This window comes from Scardinius erythrophthalmus (assembly GCF_964197995.2).
Source record: "Scardinius erythrophthalmus genome assembly, chromosome: 11".
Taxonomy (NCBI): Eukaryota; Metazoa; Chordata; class Actinopteri; order Cypriniformes; family Leuciscidae; genus Scardinius; species Scardinius erythrophthalmus.
In genome coordinates this window covers 10,025,354-10,044,012 of record NC_138231.1, presented here as the reverse complement: position 1 = coordinate 10,044,012, position 18,659 = coordinate 10,025,354, and the positions used below count along the sequence as shown (strand labels likewise).

General features: G+C 37.2%; 2 protein-coding genes across 4 annotated transcripts in view; both read left to right on the top strand.

Annotated features, from left to right (window-relative positions):
• The window catches only part of ift172 (intraflagellar transport 172), a 34,660-nt gene extending 34,050 nt beyond the window's left edge, over positions 1-610 (top strand). For both annotated transcript variants that reach the window (XM_081378832.1, XM_081378831.1), the window contains exon 48: positions 79-610. In XM_081378832.1, the coding sequence (XP_081234958.1) occupies positions 79-168 (90 nt within the window). In that variant the 3' untranslated portion in view covers positions 169-610. The remainder of the gene's footprint in view (positions 1-78) is intronic.
• Positions 611-7,965: 7,355 nt separating this feature from the next.
• Positions 7,966-18,659, top strand: part of msraa (methionine sulfoxide reductase Aa) — a 72,904-nt gene continuing 62,210 nt past the window's right edge. The window contains exon 1 of one of the 2 annotated variants that reach the window (XM_081379572.1): positions 7,966-8,167. In XM_081379572.1, the coding sequence (XP_081235698.1) occupies positions 8,035-8,167 (133 nt within the window). In that variant the 5' untranslated portion in view covers positions 7,966-8,034. The remainder of the gene's footprint in view (positions 8,168-18,659) is intronic. The other variant, XM_081379573.1, reaches the window with a different exon arrangement.

Sequence of the window (18,659 nt, the reverse complement as noted above, 5' to 3'; positions counted from 1 at the left end):
GTTTTTTCCCCAACCATCCTGCCTAGGGTCGCCTGTGGTGCTTTGATCATGATTGGTTGTTTTTGTTTCACCCTTCAGACCACTCACAGTCCAGAATGTCAAGATGTGCTGAAATTTATCACACAGTGGTGTGGAGGTCTCCCGTCAGCTGGATATTCCTTCCACTAAGATCGGGGAAGGTGCACACTATCTATTTCTCTATCTGTCATCATCCTGTTCTTCACTTCCTTGCATTCGCCTCTCGGCTGTTCTGCTAAAACATTTAATCAGCCTTTTTCATTCTCTTATCCAAAGGCAATATTCACTTCTTGGTCATCATTCCCTGGCCTTTTTTAAAAAATATATATTTAAAGTATCATAAGGTCAGTGCCTGAAGGTCATTTAATGTGTGTTTAATTTGCTTGACTACAGAAAGCCTTTGAAATGTCTTCATTTGAATATCTGTAACTATTATACATATTTCCACTAGTTCATATGAGTTGGATATTTTGATATTTAAACACGAAATAAATAACAAAATATATTATAAAGATTGTCAGTGTTCTCATTGACGTTTGTATGAAGAGATTTTAAATTAATATTCAAGTGAAATAAAAATAACATTGTCCATATTTTATGAATCAGAATTATTGTTGAACTGTTATGTGTGATAACATTTCTAAGCTTTCTGAAGGCTATATGCCTATTGTGCTTCATATTTTTAATATTTTATTTCCAAACTAATAACTTATCAGTGGCATTCACTAGTGTATTTACATGATCAGCTGGTTTATGATAATTAATAGTCACCTGTCAAACAATGCCACCTTGTGGACACCATAAGGTGTTGGGGTGAGAGAGGACACACTCACACACACTCACTCACATTCGTGGCCTGGTACAATTTCAGTTCTCATGATGTAATAATGTGGAGCATTCCTTCTTATTTCGAGCCATATCTTTGTTTTATAAAAACGCATTAAACCTCGAGGCATATTTATACTACGAATATTTTAATATGTAAAAACGAAAGCACGAAAGAAATTAGTGGACTTGTGTGTGGGTTTGATTTCAGTTTCTCCCTATTATATAACTGAATGGATCATTACACTGATGGTGCTTAGTTGCATCGTTGTATAAAAAGACAGAAAAGAAAAACTGCCACAAAGGAACGATTTATGGGGGTCAGACCCCCTAAACATACACTAGAAACGTAAAAAAATTGGGAGTCATGGTTAAAGAACATATGTACATAATACATATCTCTCTCTCTCTCTCTCTCTTTCTCTCTCTCTCTCTCTAGTTAGATTACAAGTAGGGCGCGTATTTTTACCTGCAAACGCGTTTTAAAGCATTACACGTAATGTCATTATACATCTCTTTATTATAGGCCTACAGCACAAGCTTTAGTTATGATATATATATATATATATAGGCCTATATATTATTATAGCCTACTGATAGTGGCGCGAAATGACCATTTGCATTGTGCCAGACAAACCTCGACAGAGTTTGCTTGAAAATATTTTAATCATTAAGCAGGTGTTTTAAATTCTTTAAAACTCGAATTCATTTAAAATAGTATAGTTTGCACCCAGGACAAGTCGTTTTTATTCGTCACAAGTGTATAGTCTTACCTGACAGTTTCGCTCATCTCATTAATTAACATAGCTCTCTATTTGGTCATAACAGTCCACGTTTTCCAACATTATTCCAGCGTTATATTTCCTTGATTTGTAATTTTCAATGTTCTTTTTCTACTCCAATACATTAAATCCACCCATGCAAATTCCAATGAAACAACTTCTTTTTGTGTCTCACTGCCACTGTGTCCCCGCGTCCTTCAAGAATCAACATTTACAAAAATTACCAACCCCCTGATTGAAGCACGGGGCAGCTGTGTGAATTGAATCTGCGACCTAAATATTCCTTTGATGAAATATGCTAATGTAGGCTACACCTCTGCCTAATGAGGTTGATCTGACATTATGCAGTGTCCTTAAATACCCTTTAAAGGATATAGCATTTTCGACAAGGCCGCACACGGTTCGCTTCTCCGTTGCTAAAAGGCGGAAAATTCTGTGTTGTGCATAATTCCTCACTTTTTCCACTGCGATGTCTTTGGCCATTTTAGTGCCGTGGTTCGAGGTTACTAACTGCCCTTGTGCGCTTATTTCTTTTTCCTGAACCTTTGAAATGAAAACTCCAGCCGTAATGCTCGTGTGGCTTATAAAATTGCATCTTGATTATCTCCATTTATTGGCTTGAATTGCCTGAACGCTTAATCTAAGCGTTCGAATGGTTGCATTCTAGAACTTACAGGAAGAAGGCCTGCACGCTCTAGTGTTCTGAGGTGAATTGGGAGTTTAAATAATACTTAAACCTCTAACGGAAATGATACATTACGTTAAGCTTGATTAGTAGCCTCGTGGACGAAAATCATTACACTACAATTCGACTGGTATAGCCAAAATTTAAATTATTATGATGCAACAAAATCATGTTTTCTTTGATATTTTTGATTGCCGGATATACGCGTTTACCTAATATAATAGTTTCAGTTGCCTATTTAACCATAAAAAAATGATTTGGCAAAAGCCTATAGGCCCACATTTTCAAAAGCAACCATTCGCTATTGATAAATGACCTTGAAAAAGAGGTTCGCGGTTAGGGTAGTCTAAAGATGAAACACTGTGTAGGATGTATCTCTAAAAATGAACATTTCATATGAAGCGAAGATGAAATATTGTGTCAGGAACTGTAATTAATGGCATGTTTAAGGCGCCATAATGTGAAATATTTCCATTATCAAACCGGAATATAGCATAAGCGTGTTGTAGCCTACACTTTAAAATAAAGGTTCTTCAATGGTCCTCTTAAATTCAGCATAGAACCATCAAGAACATGTTTGCTGTTCTTGCTGGTTCTTTAAAACGTTCTTGGTGTTGCGTTATATGATTCTTCAGATCAGTGTTTTGATTGCTGGATTAAAGCAAACGCAAATAACATTTTCTAGAACTGATAAAAAGTATAGGCTATTCTAAAAAAATATTCTAAGGAATCAGGCAGTGATTCTATCTTTTCGACGCCAGATAAAATGTTGATTTTGTAAATTGTGAACGTCATTGTGAATTTATATGAAATATCGCTTAAATTGCAGTTAAAAATCTGTTAAATTACACATAGGCCTATAGCTCGCGGCCTGCATCGTAATTATGAGCATCATTAGCATCCATATTTTTTGGTGTGTAAATTTTGTAAAAAGTGTCAATCACAAAAAGTCAGAGATATAAAGTGAATAAATAATAATATTAGTGAATAAGTAATAAATCGAAACACAAAGTGGCAAATATTGCGTGAAAAAAAGAAATTAATGTCTGCTTTGTGAATATGAGATTTTATTGACAAACTAAAATGATTTACAGTATCAAGGATACAATACAAACGTACATGCGTAATATTTTCTGTGCCTTTAGAATGAGGACACATGACAAGTGCCACTTTGAGGACCCACTGCTGTCAGAAATTCAAGAAATCCGGAACGGTTCGTGATGTGTTCTGTTAAAATTGGTTGTCATTTAAGGCCTCACAACTTTTCTAACCATATTATTCTTCATCTTCTCCCGAAGACATAGTGTCCCATATACATGTCTGCAAATGAGACTACTGTATGTGGCGTTTCTAGATTTTAAAAGCGTCCTCTAAATAGACAAATAACAAAAGGACGTTTCATCAGACCTCAAGGTTAACAGTTAGTGTTTTGAACTCGCCATAATGACACTTCATAATATTCAAGGATACGCACTTTTGCGCAGCACACACTTATGGAAGAACGCAATGAAATATTAAAGCTCAGTTTGGCCGCATTGATGCGTCGGTTCGCCTCCACACAAGCTCTCTCTCTCTCGTAAAAAAACCGGGCGAAAGAAAATAAGAACTGTCATGCATCGCAAGCACGGACTAACTCGTGCAGTTTTTAAAAGCATTCATCGATGATATTTGCCATCTCTCTTGGCATTCACCGCGTGCCTTAATTGTATGGACATTTAAATCAAGGTCCGCTGTGAACACGAAGAAAAGCAGGCCTGTTTTCAACCACAATGTTGAGAATCGCACAACTAGCTACAGTATATCCCATGCAGCAACGATGTTGCACCAAAATGTCTACGTCCTCCTCCGACTGGTGTAGCATCAGCATCAGCATCCAACATTGCACAGAGCATCATGCATTCTTATGGCATCTGTGCATCAACACACACATAATAATTCAAACAAGCGTTCCCAGTTATTACATTACCTATTTTTTTTCGAATGGCACGAGTGCGTTATCTCCACAGGACGGTGCGCATCTCTCCATCATGTGTTGGTGCAACATAAGGCCCGAGTGATGGCAATAAAAAGAAGGCGCTCAGTGGCGTGCTGCATGCAGTTGGTCCCTTGCTCAACTCCCATGAGATGTAAAAAATAGTAGAGGGCCCATCTGGCTCCTCACCAGCTTTGTCAAGTCTTGCATACGCTAAAATGCTAATGACCTAGATAGCTCATGCAAAATGCAGCAGAGGTAAGAAAGAAGGGGGAATCTGTGGGACCAGAGACACCGCCGCCTCGGGTGGGGGGTCGGGCGGGGTATATGTTAGAAGGTGGGGGCAGTTGAAAGCACCTGCATCAGGAGGGGGTAAACTAAATATTGGGGGGGGGGGGGGGAGTGGAGGGGACCATTTGTCAAAAGCCGACCTTGCACCGTATACACCGAAAGGAAAATTCCCCGCAAATTGGATTTTAATTAGGCGATCCATTCAGTCTGAAAATCAAAGAACCTATTAATATAGCCTGACATATATTGATACAGTGGCACCCTCAATGCGTTTACAGTCTGCTGTCATATGAGCTATAAGAAGGAAAAAAGAAACATGCTTTAGTAAAACAGACGCAGTTGATTGACATTAACAATTTGTTTGAAAAAAATAACATCGCACATCGATTTCATCAAAACTTACACAAATACACCTTGCGAAGCAGGACATAAATAACAGGTTTTTATCCCTCGAGATAATAATTGTCCATATATCCAGTTTGGGGAAATGTCCACAAGGCAGTCGGTGCAGAGGAGCGTCGTTCAAAAAAAAAATCATCAAATGTTCCGCACGCTTTTGCGCACCTTGATGCTGTTGGATGCGACATAAATCATTCCCGATTACAGTGTTGCATCACTCGAATTTCTTCATGATAAACGAAAAAAGGAAAGCAGAAAAATGCATGTTAGAAGCAAATAGCCAGAGCAGAAGGCTTCGGTGCTCGTAAGCAGAGTCGGTCATCATGTGAAATGGTGTGATGCAGAGCGCGATCTGACAGAGAGGAGGAGAGTAGCCCAGTTTATCACACACACTGAAGCTCTCCGTCCTGCTCCTCTGTTCCCTTCCCTTCAGAGAGGATTATACTCTGGTGGAAAGAGGTGGCATCTGTCGGCTTACTAAACATTAGTCGTTTGGAAAATAGTTTCTGCACTTTTCATGATGCACATGCGTCGTGTATTCTAAACAATGCACTTTTCTTTTTATTCACATTTTTTGTGACGTTTGAGTGCACGATTTACTGGTTTATAATATGAATGACAACAAAAACACGTTTTTATTTTAAGTTTGATTAGATTATTTTTTTTTTCTAATCTTAACACAAATGTAAGGCAATGCGTATTGGCAAATAAACCACAAGTCTCTTGAAGAAATAAGGTCATCGTGCGCCATAACACCATTGACTGTTAATTCTTCGATGTAAACGATTTCACGTGAAATAAATATTTTGTTAACACTGCGATACACCCTTTGAAAGTATTAGTTCATCAAAGTGTGTCCAAAAATGAAGGCCGACTCCATATGGCCTGTCATCTGCGCGTTCAGTCCCATCCCCCACACACGCTCATCCCTCATGCCGCATTGATTTATTGTCGAACACTGATTTATCTTCATCCTTTCCTCATTTTATTGGTACACGAAAACGTTTACACCGACTCCAAATCACTGATAGTTCTCATTTGGTTAGTGATGTAAACCAGTCACCAACAACAGCGTGTCTTGTTTATTACGCAGGCCTGTATTTCACTATACGAGTAGTTCTATCTATCTATCTATCTATCTATCTATCTATCTATCTATCTATCTATCTATCTATCTATCTATCTATCTATCTATCTATCTATCTATCTATCTATCTATCTATCTATCTATCTATCTATCTATCTATCTATCTATCTATCTATCTATCTATCTATCTATCTATCTATCTATCTATCTATCCATATGTGAATTATCCATGCACTTTGCAGAATTCCACCTAGTGCATGTATTGTGAGGGTTAGTATTCGCCCCTGCTCTTGCTTTGAGGTCAGCAGAGGTCTCCTGATCCTCTCTTGTGTTGCAGTTTTGAGGACTGTCGTCTGCCGCACGCGTGTCTCCAACAAACACATTCGACACGCAGTGAACTCCAGATGGTAAAGCTTTTCAATCCACCCTTATGCTGACGACACATGGATAAAGACACTGTCTCTGAGTGCTCGCAGACAGACGACACCTTCAAGGGCCCGGGAATATCATCTCAAACAAAGAAATGTCTACTCAGTGTTCTGTTTTTGTTATGATATTAGATTATTTTGCTAGGCTACAGTAGCCTGTCATTTGAAACTGAAACAAATTTCTATCAGTTTATTAATACATTCTAAATTGACATAAAGTGATCATGTAAAGGAAATGTAACAAATTTTCTACAAAAAACACTTACCTAGGCAGGGGTGCACATACGTTTTTCAGTCATGGTTCTCATGAGAGCACCTGGAGATTTGGTTTGGTGCTCACACTGCACACAGTGTGACCCATTAAATATAATAATAATAAATATATATATATTACTGCGTTTATTTTATTTTTTTTAAATAAACAAAATAATAAAGTGTGATAATACTATTATGTATATATTTCAAATTGGTATTAAAGAAAAATACAATTATTTTATAGTACACGTTAAAACGTTGGGTTATTTGTTTAACCCAACCGTTGGGTTACACATATTGGGTCGATATGTTGGGTTGTTTTGTATACACTTAAACAATACAACGCTTAATATTTAAATTTTCATTTTTTAAAATATGCATTTTCAACATTTTCTAATCTAAAATCAACCAGCTTTTATTTTGGCGGGATGCCAGGAAGTAAGTAGGCTACTTTAGTAACGTTACAGGTTTTCGCCATAGAGGTTTTCGCACTGCCGAAGCGCTGCAGTGAATGTCACAATTTTGGTTTTACTCTGAAACCGCCAGATTTATGCATTCAGTTCAAATTGAAATCTTATGCAGTATTACAGTGTCGATCTAAAACGTTGTTTGTGCATTAACAAGTGTCAACCATGTCGGTAAGCAAATGAGCGGTCTGAGCTTAATACCCAGCGTATTTTTATTTTGGTCGCGCATGCGCACAACTTGTATGCACGCCAATGGCTATAATGTATGCGGCCATGCGCCGACATTTAACTGATAAGAGAACTGACTTTCAGTTTTAAGAAATTATTACACATAACGATCATAAACTTCCAGTAACTGACACAAGCACACAGGTCTAATGATCAGCACAAATAAATTACATAAATATGAGCATTCTGAATATTAAATACAATATAGCCTATGGGTACACAAAATAGTCTATGGGTGTGACTTATTTAAAACTTGCATTTTTTAAGCTCACATTAATTAATATACTACATATTTGTAGTATTAAACATAATTGTCACCACGGAGCCATCAAAAAAATAATATATATATATATATATAAAAGTAGGCTATATTCAAAAAAGTGCCAACACGCAGCTTTACCACTTTTTATTCAAAAGAACATAGCTATTCCAAGCTCATAAGCTTTTTTTGGCGTTATTTTCCAACACACCAGTGACTCTGAGCCGTTTTAGCACTGGATTAATAAGAATACTTATTTACTTGTATAAGAGTTAAGTAACGAGCACGCGCTTGTGCAATCGTTACACAAGTGCATCGCGTGCGGCGTGTTTGTGCTCATGGTCGCGCGGACTTCCGTGCGTTTGGTTTGGAGTCATTTTATCCAAAGAATGGGAGATATGTCTTCCAAAGTGCGAATGCCATCTCCGGAGGAAGCGCTGCCTGGAAGGGAGCAGAGCATGAAAGTGTCAGGTATGGCGTTGTGAATTTCTCTGAGTTTCTCAGTTCACGCGGCTATCAGCGGTCAAACAAAAGGCAGCGCTGTAAGGTTTTAATTCGCGATGGGATACATATAATGTTATAGGTTACGGAATTGCAGCATAAGCTTACGTGTGCAAAAAGAAATGTATGATGGGTCTTCTGCGATCGAGGAAACGGGGGGCTTTGTTTAGTTTTTCCTGGATCTGTGCGACGCGCATGCGCAGTGCTACAGTAACATCTAATAGTCATTTGGTTTGTTCTTGACATCCAGATAGCGGGTATTTGGAGACTTTATTTACTCCCATTCCCTTACTCAATAGTCAATTCATATATGTTTTCATATATGTTTTGTGACGCCCTACTGCAGTATCAGTACATCTTACTCAGCCCCTTTTCTCTTTTTCATTTTTTTTAAATAAATGTTTCACTTCAGAGTACCATTTAGGTGGAGCAAAATGTTTTCAAAGTAAGTCTTTTTTTACTGAGTAATATCTCCCAACACTCTTGGCATTAAATATTCAATATCTTTTTCCTCAGAGGCAAGAGTACAGGGTAGTAAAGGGCAATAAAAAGCACACTTGCAGACCGTGGAACAGAACAGCTGACTCAGGCTCTTACATAAAAATGGAAATACTGCTTCAAGTAGAGTGAAGAGCTCTGATGGGAACAGGAGGCTTGCTACGAATCCTAAATCACACCGTTTAAGTGACATCATTTAATCGGAAAAGAAAACATTTAGTTAGAATAGTAAGTAGTTATTTATTTAGCACACATTTATCCAAAGTGAAATGAATAATGTGGGTGCAGTTATTAAAGGGACAGTTCAAAAGGTTATTTTTACACACCCTCTAATTTCCAAAACTATAGCATTTTTTCCCTTTAAACACCTTTTGTTTTTGTTTTATTGAAAAAAAAAAAAATGGAGCATGTAGGCTATCCACTGTGTGTTCCACTGAAAAAATAACAGCATATGGGTAGGAGTAACAAGAACAGACTTTTCATTTTTGAGAAAACCATCCCGTTTGGAGCAGATCACTTGTCTTGCTCAAGGGCACAATAGTGATAAAACAAGGCATGTTTCTTTTGGAGGTCGAACTAGCAATTTTCTGGCTTCCAGCCCCGGGCCCGTCCTCCCAGCAGCAGGTCCAAGTGGACATTTCCTTCCCATTTTTGCAGATATTGCATTTGCATTCATTTAAATTGGACAGCTGTGGACTTAGGTTGGAAAGGAATCTTTGGAGTAGCCGATGATAGGTTATTGTTGTAAATTGGCCTAGAAGTTAATACGTATAATAATAATATTGTGTCTGCAATGCATTGCTCTCTGGAGCATCCGCAGGCTGCTTGACATGCGACTCACATTGGCGTTCAGTGCAATGGCATTAAGCGTGCCGTGCAGGGATCCACCCCTTCAGACTGCAGTGAACTGATCATCAGCGCTCGCCTCTCAAGGCTTCCCCTTGGCAACGGGACTCCACCGCGGAGCTGGAAGGTTGCCAGGTAACACTCTGCAACACTGACACACGCGTGTCTCACTTTGAAGATGTAATGAACCTGGTTGAAGGTTACAGACCACAGAACAGATGGAAGAATGAGATCAGAGCTTAGGGCATGCGATGTCTCTTTGAACACGAGCAGCTCGTACAAAAAAACTTTGTGGGCGCTTAGCTCATGTGCTGAGGGAACTGCTTCAGTTCTTTCAAGTTGTGTAGTTGGTGTGGACTTCTTTTTGGAGTGGGATTGTACTTTAAAAAAAAATTATAATAATTATCATTACAAATCACTTATGCTCAACAAGGCTGCATTTATTTGATCAAAAATACATTAAAACAGTTCTTTTAATTAGTTATTTTAATATATATATATTAGGGCTGTCAAAAGATTAATCACGATTAATCGCATCCAAAATAAAAGTTTGTGTTTAAATAATATATGTGTGTGTACTGTGTATAATTAAATTTGTATATATAAATACACACACATGCTTGTATATATTTAAGTAAAATGTGTAATTTATATATAAAAAATTATATTTATATATAATATAAATTATATATAAATATATACAGTATATGTATGCAAATATTTCTTAAATATATACATGCATGTGTGTGTATTTATATATACAAAATAATTACACAGTACACACTCATATTATGTAAACACAAACTTTTATTTTTGGATACGATTAATCGCGATTAATCTTTTGACAGCCCTAATATATATATATATATATATATATATATATATATATATATATATATATATATATATATTAAATATGATATATTTCAAAATATAATTTATTTTTAAGATGGCAAAGCAGTTTTTTTAACATCAGTACTCCAGTCTTCAGTGTCACATGATCCTTCAGAAATCATTCTGATTAACATTCGACTTCATTGTATCTGTAAAAAAAACAAAAAAAAACAGGATTCACTCAAAACTGAAATTCTATAATAATTTATTCATCCTCATGTCATTCTAAATTTTTATGACTTTCTTTCTTGTGTGGAAAACAAAAAGACTATAGTGTTTTGTCCATGTAATACAGTAAAGTCAATAGGGTCCAAACTTGTTTTGGACACCAGCATTCCTCCTGAATACATCTTCTTTCGTGTTCTACAGTTGAAAGAAAGTCACACAGGTTTGAAATGACTTGAGGGTGCGTAAATGTTGACAGAATGTCATTTTTTTGGATGAGCTATCCCTTTAAGTGGCACCCATAATTACACACAATTTAACTTCTGATAGGCAAATTATAACAGACATTTGTGACTATACATGAATATTTCATTCATTTATTTATTTTTCTGCTTTTAAGTGCTTCGTATTTTAGACAGTTTAATTAAAACACACACACACACACACACAAAAAAAATTTCATCCGGTGGAATGCTTGACCTTGGAGTCAGTTTAAAAGTATATTTAATTTTTCCCAGGAAAATATGCAAAGAAAATTAATTGTGAAATTTGATAGTCGATTAAGTAGTACAGAATAAATCCTTCTCTAATAGGGATGTTGTGCTATTGAACATCATACATGTGGTATTTGCTTAAAAATTAATTCTAACCAAAGCAGCAAAGATTACATTAAAATGATATTTAATAGGAAATATAGATTGTCAGTGCAATATGGACCAACTGTTTTCACAGCTTCTAGTTGTTCATTTGCCGTGCTAAATATCACAACAGTTTTGTGGTAGTGCATTTGAATACATGCATGGTTTGGTTTCCATGTAAGTGAGGAATTTTTTTAGGGAGGGTGTCCTTAGGGCCGTCCCGCTTTGGCACAGCATCGCTGCCATGTCCCCAAAAATGGCAGTAGAAGCACAGGAGGTGCTGTTTTGGCACGCGCTGAAAAGAGGAACGGCAGCAGGACTTTTCCCTGCTAAGATAGATCTGAAAGTGAGTAGGTGAAACACGGAGCAACTCTCGAGTGCCAGTGGCTAACAACGGATGAAGCGGATGGGCAGTCAAAGGAGAAACGTTGGAAGTGCGGGGACGCTGGGGAGATTGGCATGACAGACATTCCAATGTCCTCACGTCTGTGCATCTGGCGAGGGAGGAGGGGAGGGGACCGTATCTGGATGGAGGTGGCAGGGAATGGCAGAGAAGAGAAATTAATTTGAGATTCGTTTTGATCAATTTGCCTAAATTGGCGCTTTTTCGGGGGGAGGAGGGGGGCCCAGACGAGCAGACACAGGCTGGAGCTCCGCCAGGGTTTCTCGGGAAAGTTGCCACGCCGGGAGTGCGGGAGCACGGAGAGGGAGAGGAATGGAAGAGAAAAAACCCAGGCGAGACTTGGCAGGGTTTTATCGCAGCTCCCTTTGTCTGTTTGCTCAGCTTTTGCGCAAAGGAAATCAAAAATACCCAGAGTGCAGGAGCTCAGCTTTAGTGCTAAAAAACCAAATCTATAAAGAAAACTACCTGCTACTTTGCAAGAAGCTAGTGCAAAGGTGAAGAGACGTTTTTAACAATTCTGGAAGAATTGTGCGTTCCCCATTTTTTTTTGGACTGGACTTTTGAAGTTGATTGCGCCAAGAGATGACCATGTGTCTTCAGGGGTCTTTGTTATCTTAACCGCAGATGAAGATGCATCTGACTTGTGTTCTAATGGCTTCACTATTGGAGAGAATGTCTGGAACTACAAACGGCATGTGCTAAAGAAAAGTTTGCGCCTCCATGATTGGACTACAAAGTTTGGTTTTTACTTTTATACGTTTTAAACTTTTAAAACTAAGAGCCAGAACCAAGACGTTGCGTTCCTAAGATGGAAATGGATGTTTTCGTCTTGGAGGAGGAAGTTAGGTGACTTTCCAAGTGTCCTCATCAACAGTCTTCTTTCTTTGAGGTGTGTCTCCAGAAAACCAAGACCATAATCCAAAATATTTGCATTTAAATCTGTTTATCACAGTGCATTTAGATAAGTGAGGGCATAAATAGACTGTTTTTGTTTTCAGGTGATATTCCAGAATTAGGGAATTTAATGCTTTACAAGAAGAAGATGGATTGTTGGTCGGCCATTTTGGTGCTGAAAAGCTTGCGGTCAACAGTGAATGTCTGGAGTATAAAGAAGGCCTGGATGTTGATTTCTTAACATCTGTAAGTGGTTTCTCTTTCAAGCCAAATAATGCAGGTTTGTCTCATATTAATACAGATACAATCACATGCTGGAGGTTTTTTCTTAGTTGGTATTCTTGACGCTGAAGAGTCATTGTTACAGTGTTGTGCTGTTATCATTGGTTGATTATATTTATCAGGATGTGAGGTGCATAAAAAGTGAGTGATCGTTTTCCACTCATTCTGTGCCTGCTTTTTCTCATACAACCCTGCTTGGTACACGGCATCCGTCTGTACTTACTTTATAGCTTCCTCTCACCAACTTTTATACTAATACACTGGTTTTCTGTCTCTCACAGCCACACATTGGCATTGCACTCGGATTCTGGCTGCACCAGGCTTCCAGTTAATAACTGTGAAAAGGGCAGGAATAGAGAAGAGACAGAGATAGATTTTGTTGATTCTGTGCCAGGATGAATTTGCCAGATGTGTTTCATCGCAAGACAGGTGTTCATGGCTGATAGAACAGGTGCAATATGATGCTTGGTGTTATAGTTTGATATTATGTTTTTCTGAAAAGGTTTCTCTGTTTTACATCAATACTCAAAAAAGCAAAGGCCTAAACTCTCTTCGACAGAATTTTAATCATGTGGACTTTTTTAATCACCAGATAGTATTTCTGACCTTTGAAGATGGATCCAAATTGAATATCTCTTCACTGTTCTGTATGCCATTTCTGAGTTGTTTTATGAAGTAGAAATATTTCTTTTCTTTTTGCCACCAGCGTCTCAGAACATCTACTTGGGAAACTGCAAAATGAACTAAAATATAAATATTCTAAAAAATAAATATTAATTATCAACCAGATTATTCATATACCACCTGGATAGATCTAAATCAACAACCCTAATTGTCTACCTTTTGAATATGTTCATTTAAAGTTTATCTGTAGTGTAAAATATATAATTTTAAAGAATTAAAGAAAGTAAAATACACTACTACAAAGGTGAACCCATTAAGAAATGGACAGAATTCACAAAGATTGGTCAGAAAACGGCTTGATTCTACACCACATTTAGCTGTTTATTTAGATGATTGTTTGGTAACTTTTCTTTATATTTTTTTTATTTTTTTTTTATTTTTAAGGACAGGTGTGTTGTGTGTCATAAGCACAACCTAATGCAAAGTCTAAATATCTTTTCCAAACAAAATTGATTAGACCAGAAGTTGAGATAGCTCAAGCGATGTTTTGAAATCTCCAAAGAACTTTTAACTCTTTAACATTGAAGAATGTGACATGTTTGGGTTCAGAAAGACCCTTCTTGAGCAGCAAATCATCATATTAGAAAGATTTCTGAAAGATCATGTGACACTGAAGACTGGACTAATGATTTTTAATAGGAAATAGTTATTTGACACTGTAATAATATTTCACAATATTATAGTTTTCCTGTATTTTTGATCAAATAAATACGGTCTTGGTGAGCAAAAGAGACTTCTTCGACTTTCCTACCCCAATCTTTTGAACGGTATTGTGTATATGTATGTATTGATTTGAAATATTGCATACTTTTTCAGCATTTTATTAGAACTGAGTTCCTCATGCTTGAGGATTGTATTTGGGGCCTCTTGAGCTTTTTTCCTGCCTAAGTGAACAAGTAGAAAAGTCCAACCATGCATGTGTAACAGTGGCAGTAAATTATTCATAACTTCCTTGGGAGATAATAGAAAACCTAATATGTTGCATGCCTTTTCTCAGCAATAGTTTTTTGAAACTCAGAAGTAGACCTTTTACCGGTTGCAGAAAAGCAGTGTGGTGTTTTTGGTGAATTATTGTGCACGTTGACCAACTTTAAGTCATTTAATGTCTTGAGTATCTAGCCTCCTTTAGTATTAGGCCTATTTACAATCTTTGCTGATGTGCTGTAGCTCAAATGATGTTCCTGTGAACACACACACACTATAAATATGCACCGTATATACTAGTCAATTTGGATAAGTGTCTGCCAAATGCAGGAATGTAAATGTGATCTGACCTTAGAACCCTAATGTGCAGAGAATAGGAAGATCTGTAAGTGTGATATGATTAGCATTAAAAAAAGGCTGTTACACACTCCCTCTGTCTCCCACAGTGCACTTTGCCCTGCTCTAGAACACCTCCGTCAACACACGGGTCTTGTTTTGCTTTCAGCAGTTGTCGGACCTGTCTGTCTTGCCACTGATTTATAAAAGTTGGCTTATGTACTGATTTAATGTTTGTGTAATGTTTTATGCCAGATTTGGACTAAGGGATTAAAATCATTCCAAGGTCTTAAATGGGCTTGCACTTTCACCTTGAAAAAAACATTAAATTAATGTTCTGGGTTCAGGTTAAGCTTGATCAGAAAATCATTTTGTATCGTTCCTCAGTTTGTAAAATTTGTGGAAACGTATGCATATACAATGGAAGTCTATGGAGCAAGACATCAGGAGAAATGTTAAAATATACTATAACCACAAGGGATAGTCCACCCAAAAAATGAAAACCCTCATGTCATTTTGATAAATTATATCCTGTTGTTTGGCTCTCAATAATCTTCAGAATGTCATCTTTTGTGGAAAGAAAGAAAGTCATACATCTTTGGAATGATATGAGGGTGAATAAATGATGACAGAATTTACATTTTTGGGTGATTTATCCCTTTAAGAACATTATAAATCGTGCAAGGAAACCAAAAAAATAACATCTGCTGTTGTTAAAAAGGTCATTTAGACTACTTTGTAACTCAAATAATGCTCATTTTAGTATTTCATTGATATAAATGCATATCTGCTTCTAAACCCACCAGAATGCTTTGTTCAGTAGACTTCCATTATAACTCCACTGGCCGAAATCATAGTCTCTTGTAATTGACAGCCTGACAAAGATGCTTTTGACAAAGCTTAGTTTGTTTTCAGCATTTTCGCAATGTAATGGAAGTACCAACAGATCTTTTCCTCTCTAATGTGGTGGGGTTTAAGTGCACTAAATTATTGGAGAAATCCTCAGAAAGAAAGAATTTTGATCAATTATAAGCTCAGAACATTTTTAATAAATGAAACACGCACGGAAGACTCGTTCAATAAGATCAATTACGAGCACTTGGAAAATAGATGGGGTGAATTTCTATTTCATGCCTACTTTAAATAGTGGTGCTGTTGGATATATGAAATGTCTATTTTAATTTCTTTCTCCCTAACTGAACGGGATTTTTCCAAAACTGGTATAGGCTCAGTGACGTCTTCATTCTTTTTGCAACATGGTGGAAGTTGGAATGGCTTTGAACGGTTGAGTCCAAGAAGACGGCAAATGAATATCACTGCGTTGAGTTGGTGGATTTGGCATCATGGCTGTGCGTATGATAAATTCCAAATCTCACAGCTTGAAGGGTTGTTTCAAGAGATAAAAATGATTCTTTCTGAAAATGTTTTTGGATTCCTAATGCAGGTTGCAAAAAGACTCGCTCTCTTTGCTCAGAGGACGCAACAGTCCACCTGTTTGTCTGAACAAAGAACTGAAGGAATTAAAGATACGATGTGTTCTGGGTCCTACAGTGCATTTCATTTTGCTTTTTTTTGTTGTTGTTTTTTACCTCTGGTGAGCAAAACCCCCTTTAATCTTAGCTCCAAAGAACTGCACTGACAGGCAGGTGTGGAGCGCTAGTCGCCATGTTTGATGTTGACACATAATCGCAAGATGAAGGGAGAAGGAAGCTTTTTCACTCACAAAGAGATCTCTCTCACTCCTTCACCTCTGTGGCCACACGTCTACCCGTTACCGGCTCATTAGTGATCCTTTCTTCCTTTTATATTGAAAGAATAGGAGCAGGAGGGTAAAACCCTGTCTGTCGCACATGCCCCTGTGTTGCAGAAAGAGAGTCGTCAGTTCCACTGATCACAGTATAGCGTCTAGGTTGCTATTTTTGGAGGACTTCTAAATGTTCTGTAGTTGAAGAAAATCAGGTAATAATGATGTAAACACACTGACTTACTATGGTTTAAGTGCTTTTTCGTAAGTTAGTCTTGAGGAGATGTGTAAAAATTGCATCTTAGAGATTCAAAGGTTCAAATTGAATAATTCACAGATGTAAACTGATTGATAATGAGGTGTTTTAAATGGCGTTCTTCCATGCTACTATTTTTGTTGCATGTACAAATATGTACACAGCATTAATTGTTGTTGATGAGATTATTGAAAATAGTCATGAAGATTCAGTATGAATCATCACACAGTAGTTTGCTACATTACACTACTAATGCTACTTTTGCAGTATATGTAAAAGTATGAACAATGTGCAAAACAGAGATTTAAACAGTCTTGAAGTATTCTCAAGCTCAAGTTATTTTCATGTTTACAACATAAAATACATCAATAATACCCTAGTGTGATTTGAAGCTTTTACTTGAAAAAGACTTGCAAAGTCTTCTAACTCAGACTTCCAGGGGAAATGGTTTTTTTATATAAAGATTGAAAGAGTTGTTGAAAGCTAAATATTGGTGACGTCATGCGACCGTGGTATAATTTATTTATACCCATTTATTTAGGCTTCAAAATTCATAAAAGTTGTGCTCATTTGTGAAATGTCATGATTTGCAATAATATTTTATAGATATTTTCTGCAATAATCCAAAAGCCAATGGAAAAATGGTTCAGTGGCATCAATTCCAGCGCGAGCCGAGTCCTCATCATCCTTTTGAGGTGCTTGCAAAGTGGATTTGCAGTGCTAATAAAAAGTGTTTTCTTGACATGTCAACAATGCGAAACTCTTCCAGGTCGCATCTACAACTACAGTATTTGAGGGTGGGTCATAGGTGTTGTTCGTTGGCAGCCAATGAAGACCATAGGCTGGCATTATGCAAATGTGTTACATTGTTACATAGATATGTAACAGGAAGTGAGACTGGAATGGCTGATGACTTATTTCAGCAGTTCAGAATCAATTCTTTCTTTAGAAGACAAAAACTTTGTTTCTTTGATCTTTAAAACTTTGCAGATCGTTTACATTCACAAACAGCTTTATTGCACTGCATGAAAGGTAATATTAAAAAAGCATAATACAGGACTTTAAACATACAGTGAAGTCATGTGACAAAAGTGAAGTTTTACAGTGAAGTCATGTGACAAAATTGTAGCATACTATGCAATGTTTGGCGTGGCATACCAGTTTTGCAAAATAGTTGGCGTTATACAGTATATACTGTGCAGTCTGCTTCAAGCAATACATTTGCTTTCTATTCCAAACAGCCTTGTTTAATCACCATGACAAAGGAAGTGATTAAGTGTTGGGTATTTTACAAAATGATAGTCTCTTGGCAGTCCTTGGGTGACGACATGCTGTTGCCAATGGTGACAATATCAAATGAACTGGAATGAACTGAACACTTTCATTCCATAGCTGAACATGAAGCCTGAGGAACGCTTTAGCCATGTAAATATAGCTTTGTATTTGATGCGGTTTCTCTTTCCGATTTCACCTCTATGTCGTTCTCATTCTTTCTAGCCATCCCCCACCCTTCTTCTGATTGGTCGAATTAACTCTGCAGCCTCCTGTTGTGAATAATTACTTTTGATCCAATGCGGATCTCTCTCTCTCTCTCTCTCTCTCTCTCTCTCTCTCTCTCTCTCTATCCTCCGCAGTTTTCAGATTTCTCTTTTAAAATTTTCTTGTCACTTACCTATATCATACGCACATGTAAACACACACTCTACATGTTAAGGGCTCTTTTTGCTCTGTTATTACGGCGATACCTCTCTGAGTTATTGCTTTGGCTGTTAAAGCGATAGTTTGTGCAAAAATTCTGTTGTAAGTCTCATGCTTTTCCAAACTCATATTGAAGAAGATCTTCAGAAGATCAAGAGTTTCTTTCTTCCATGGAACGTAAAATGAGACGTTATGGAGAT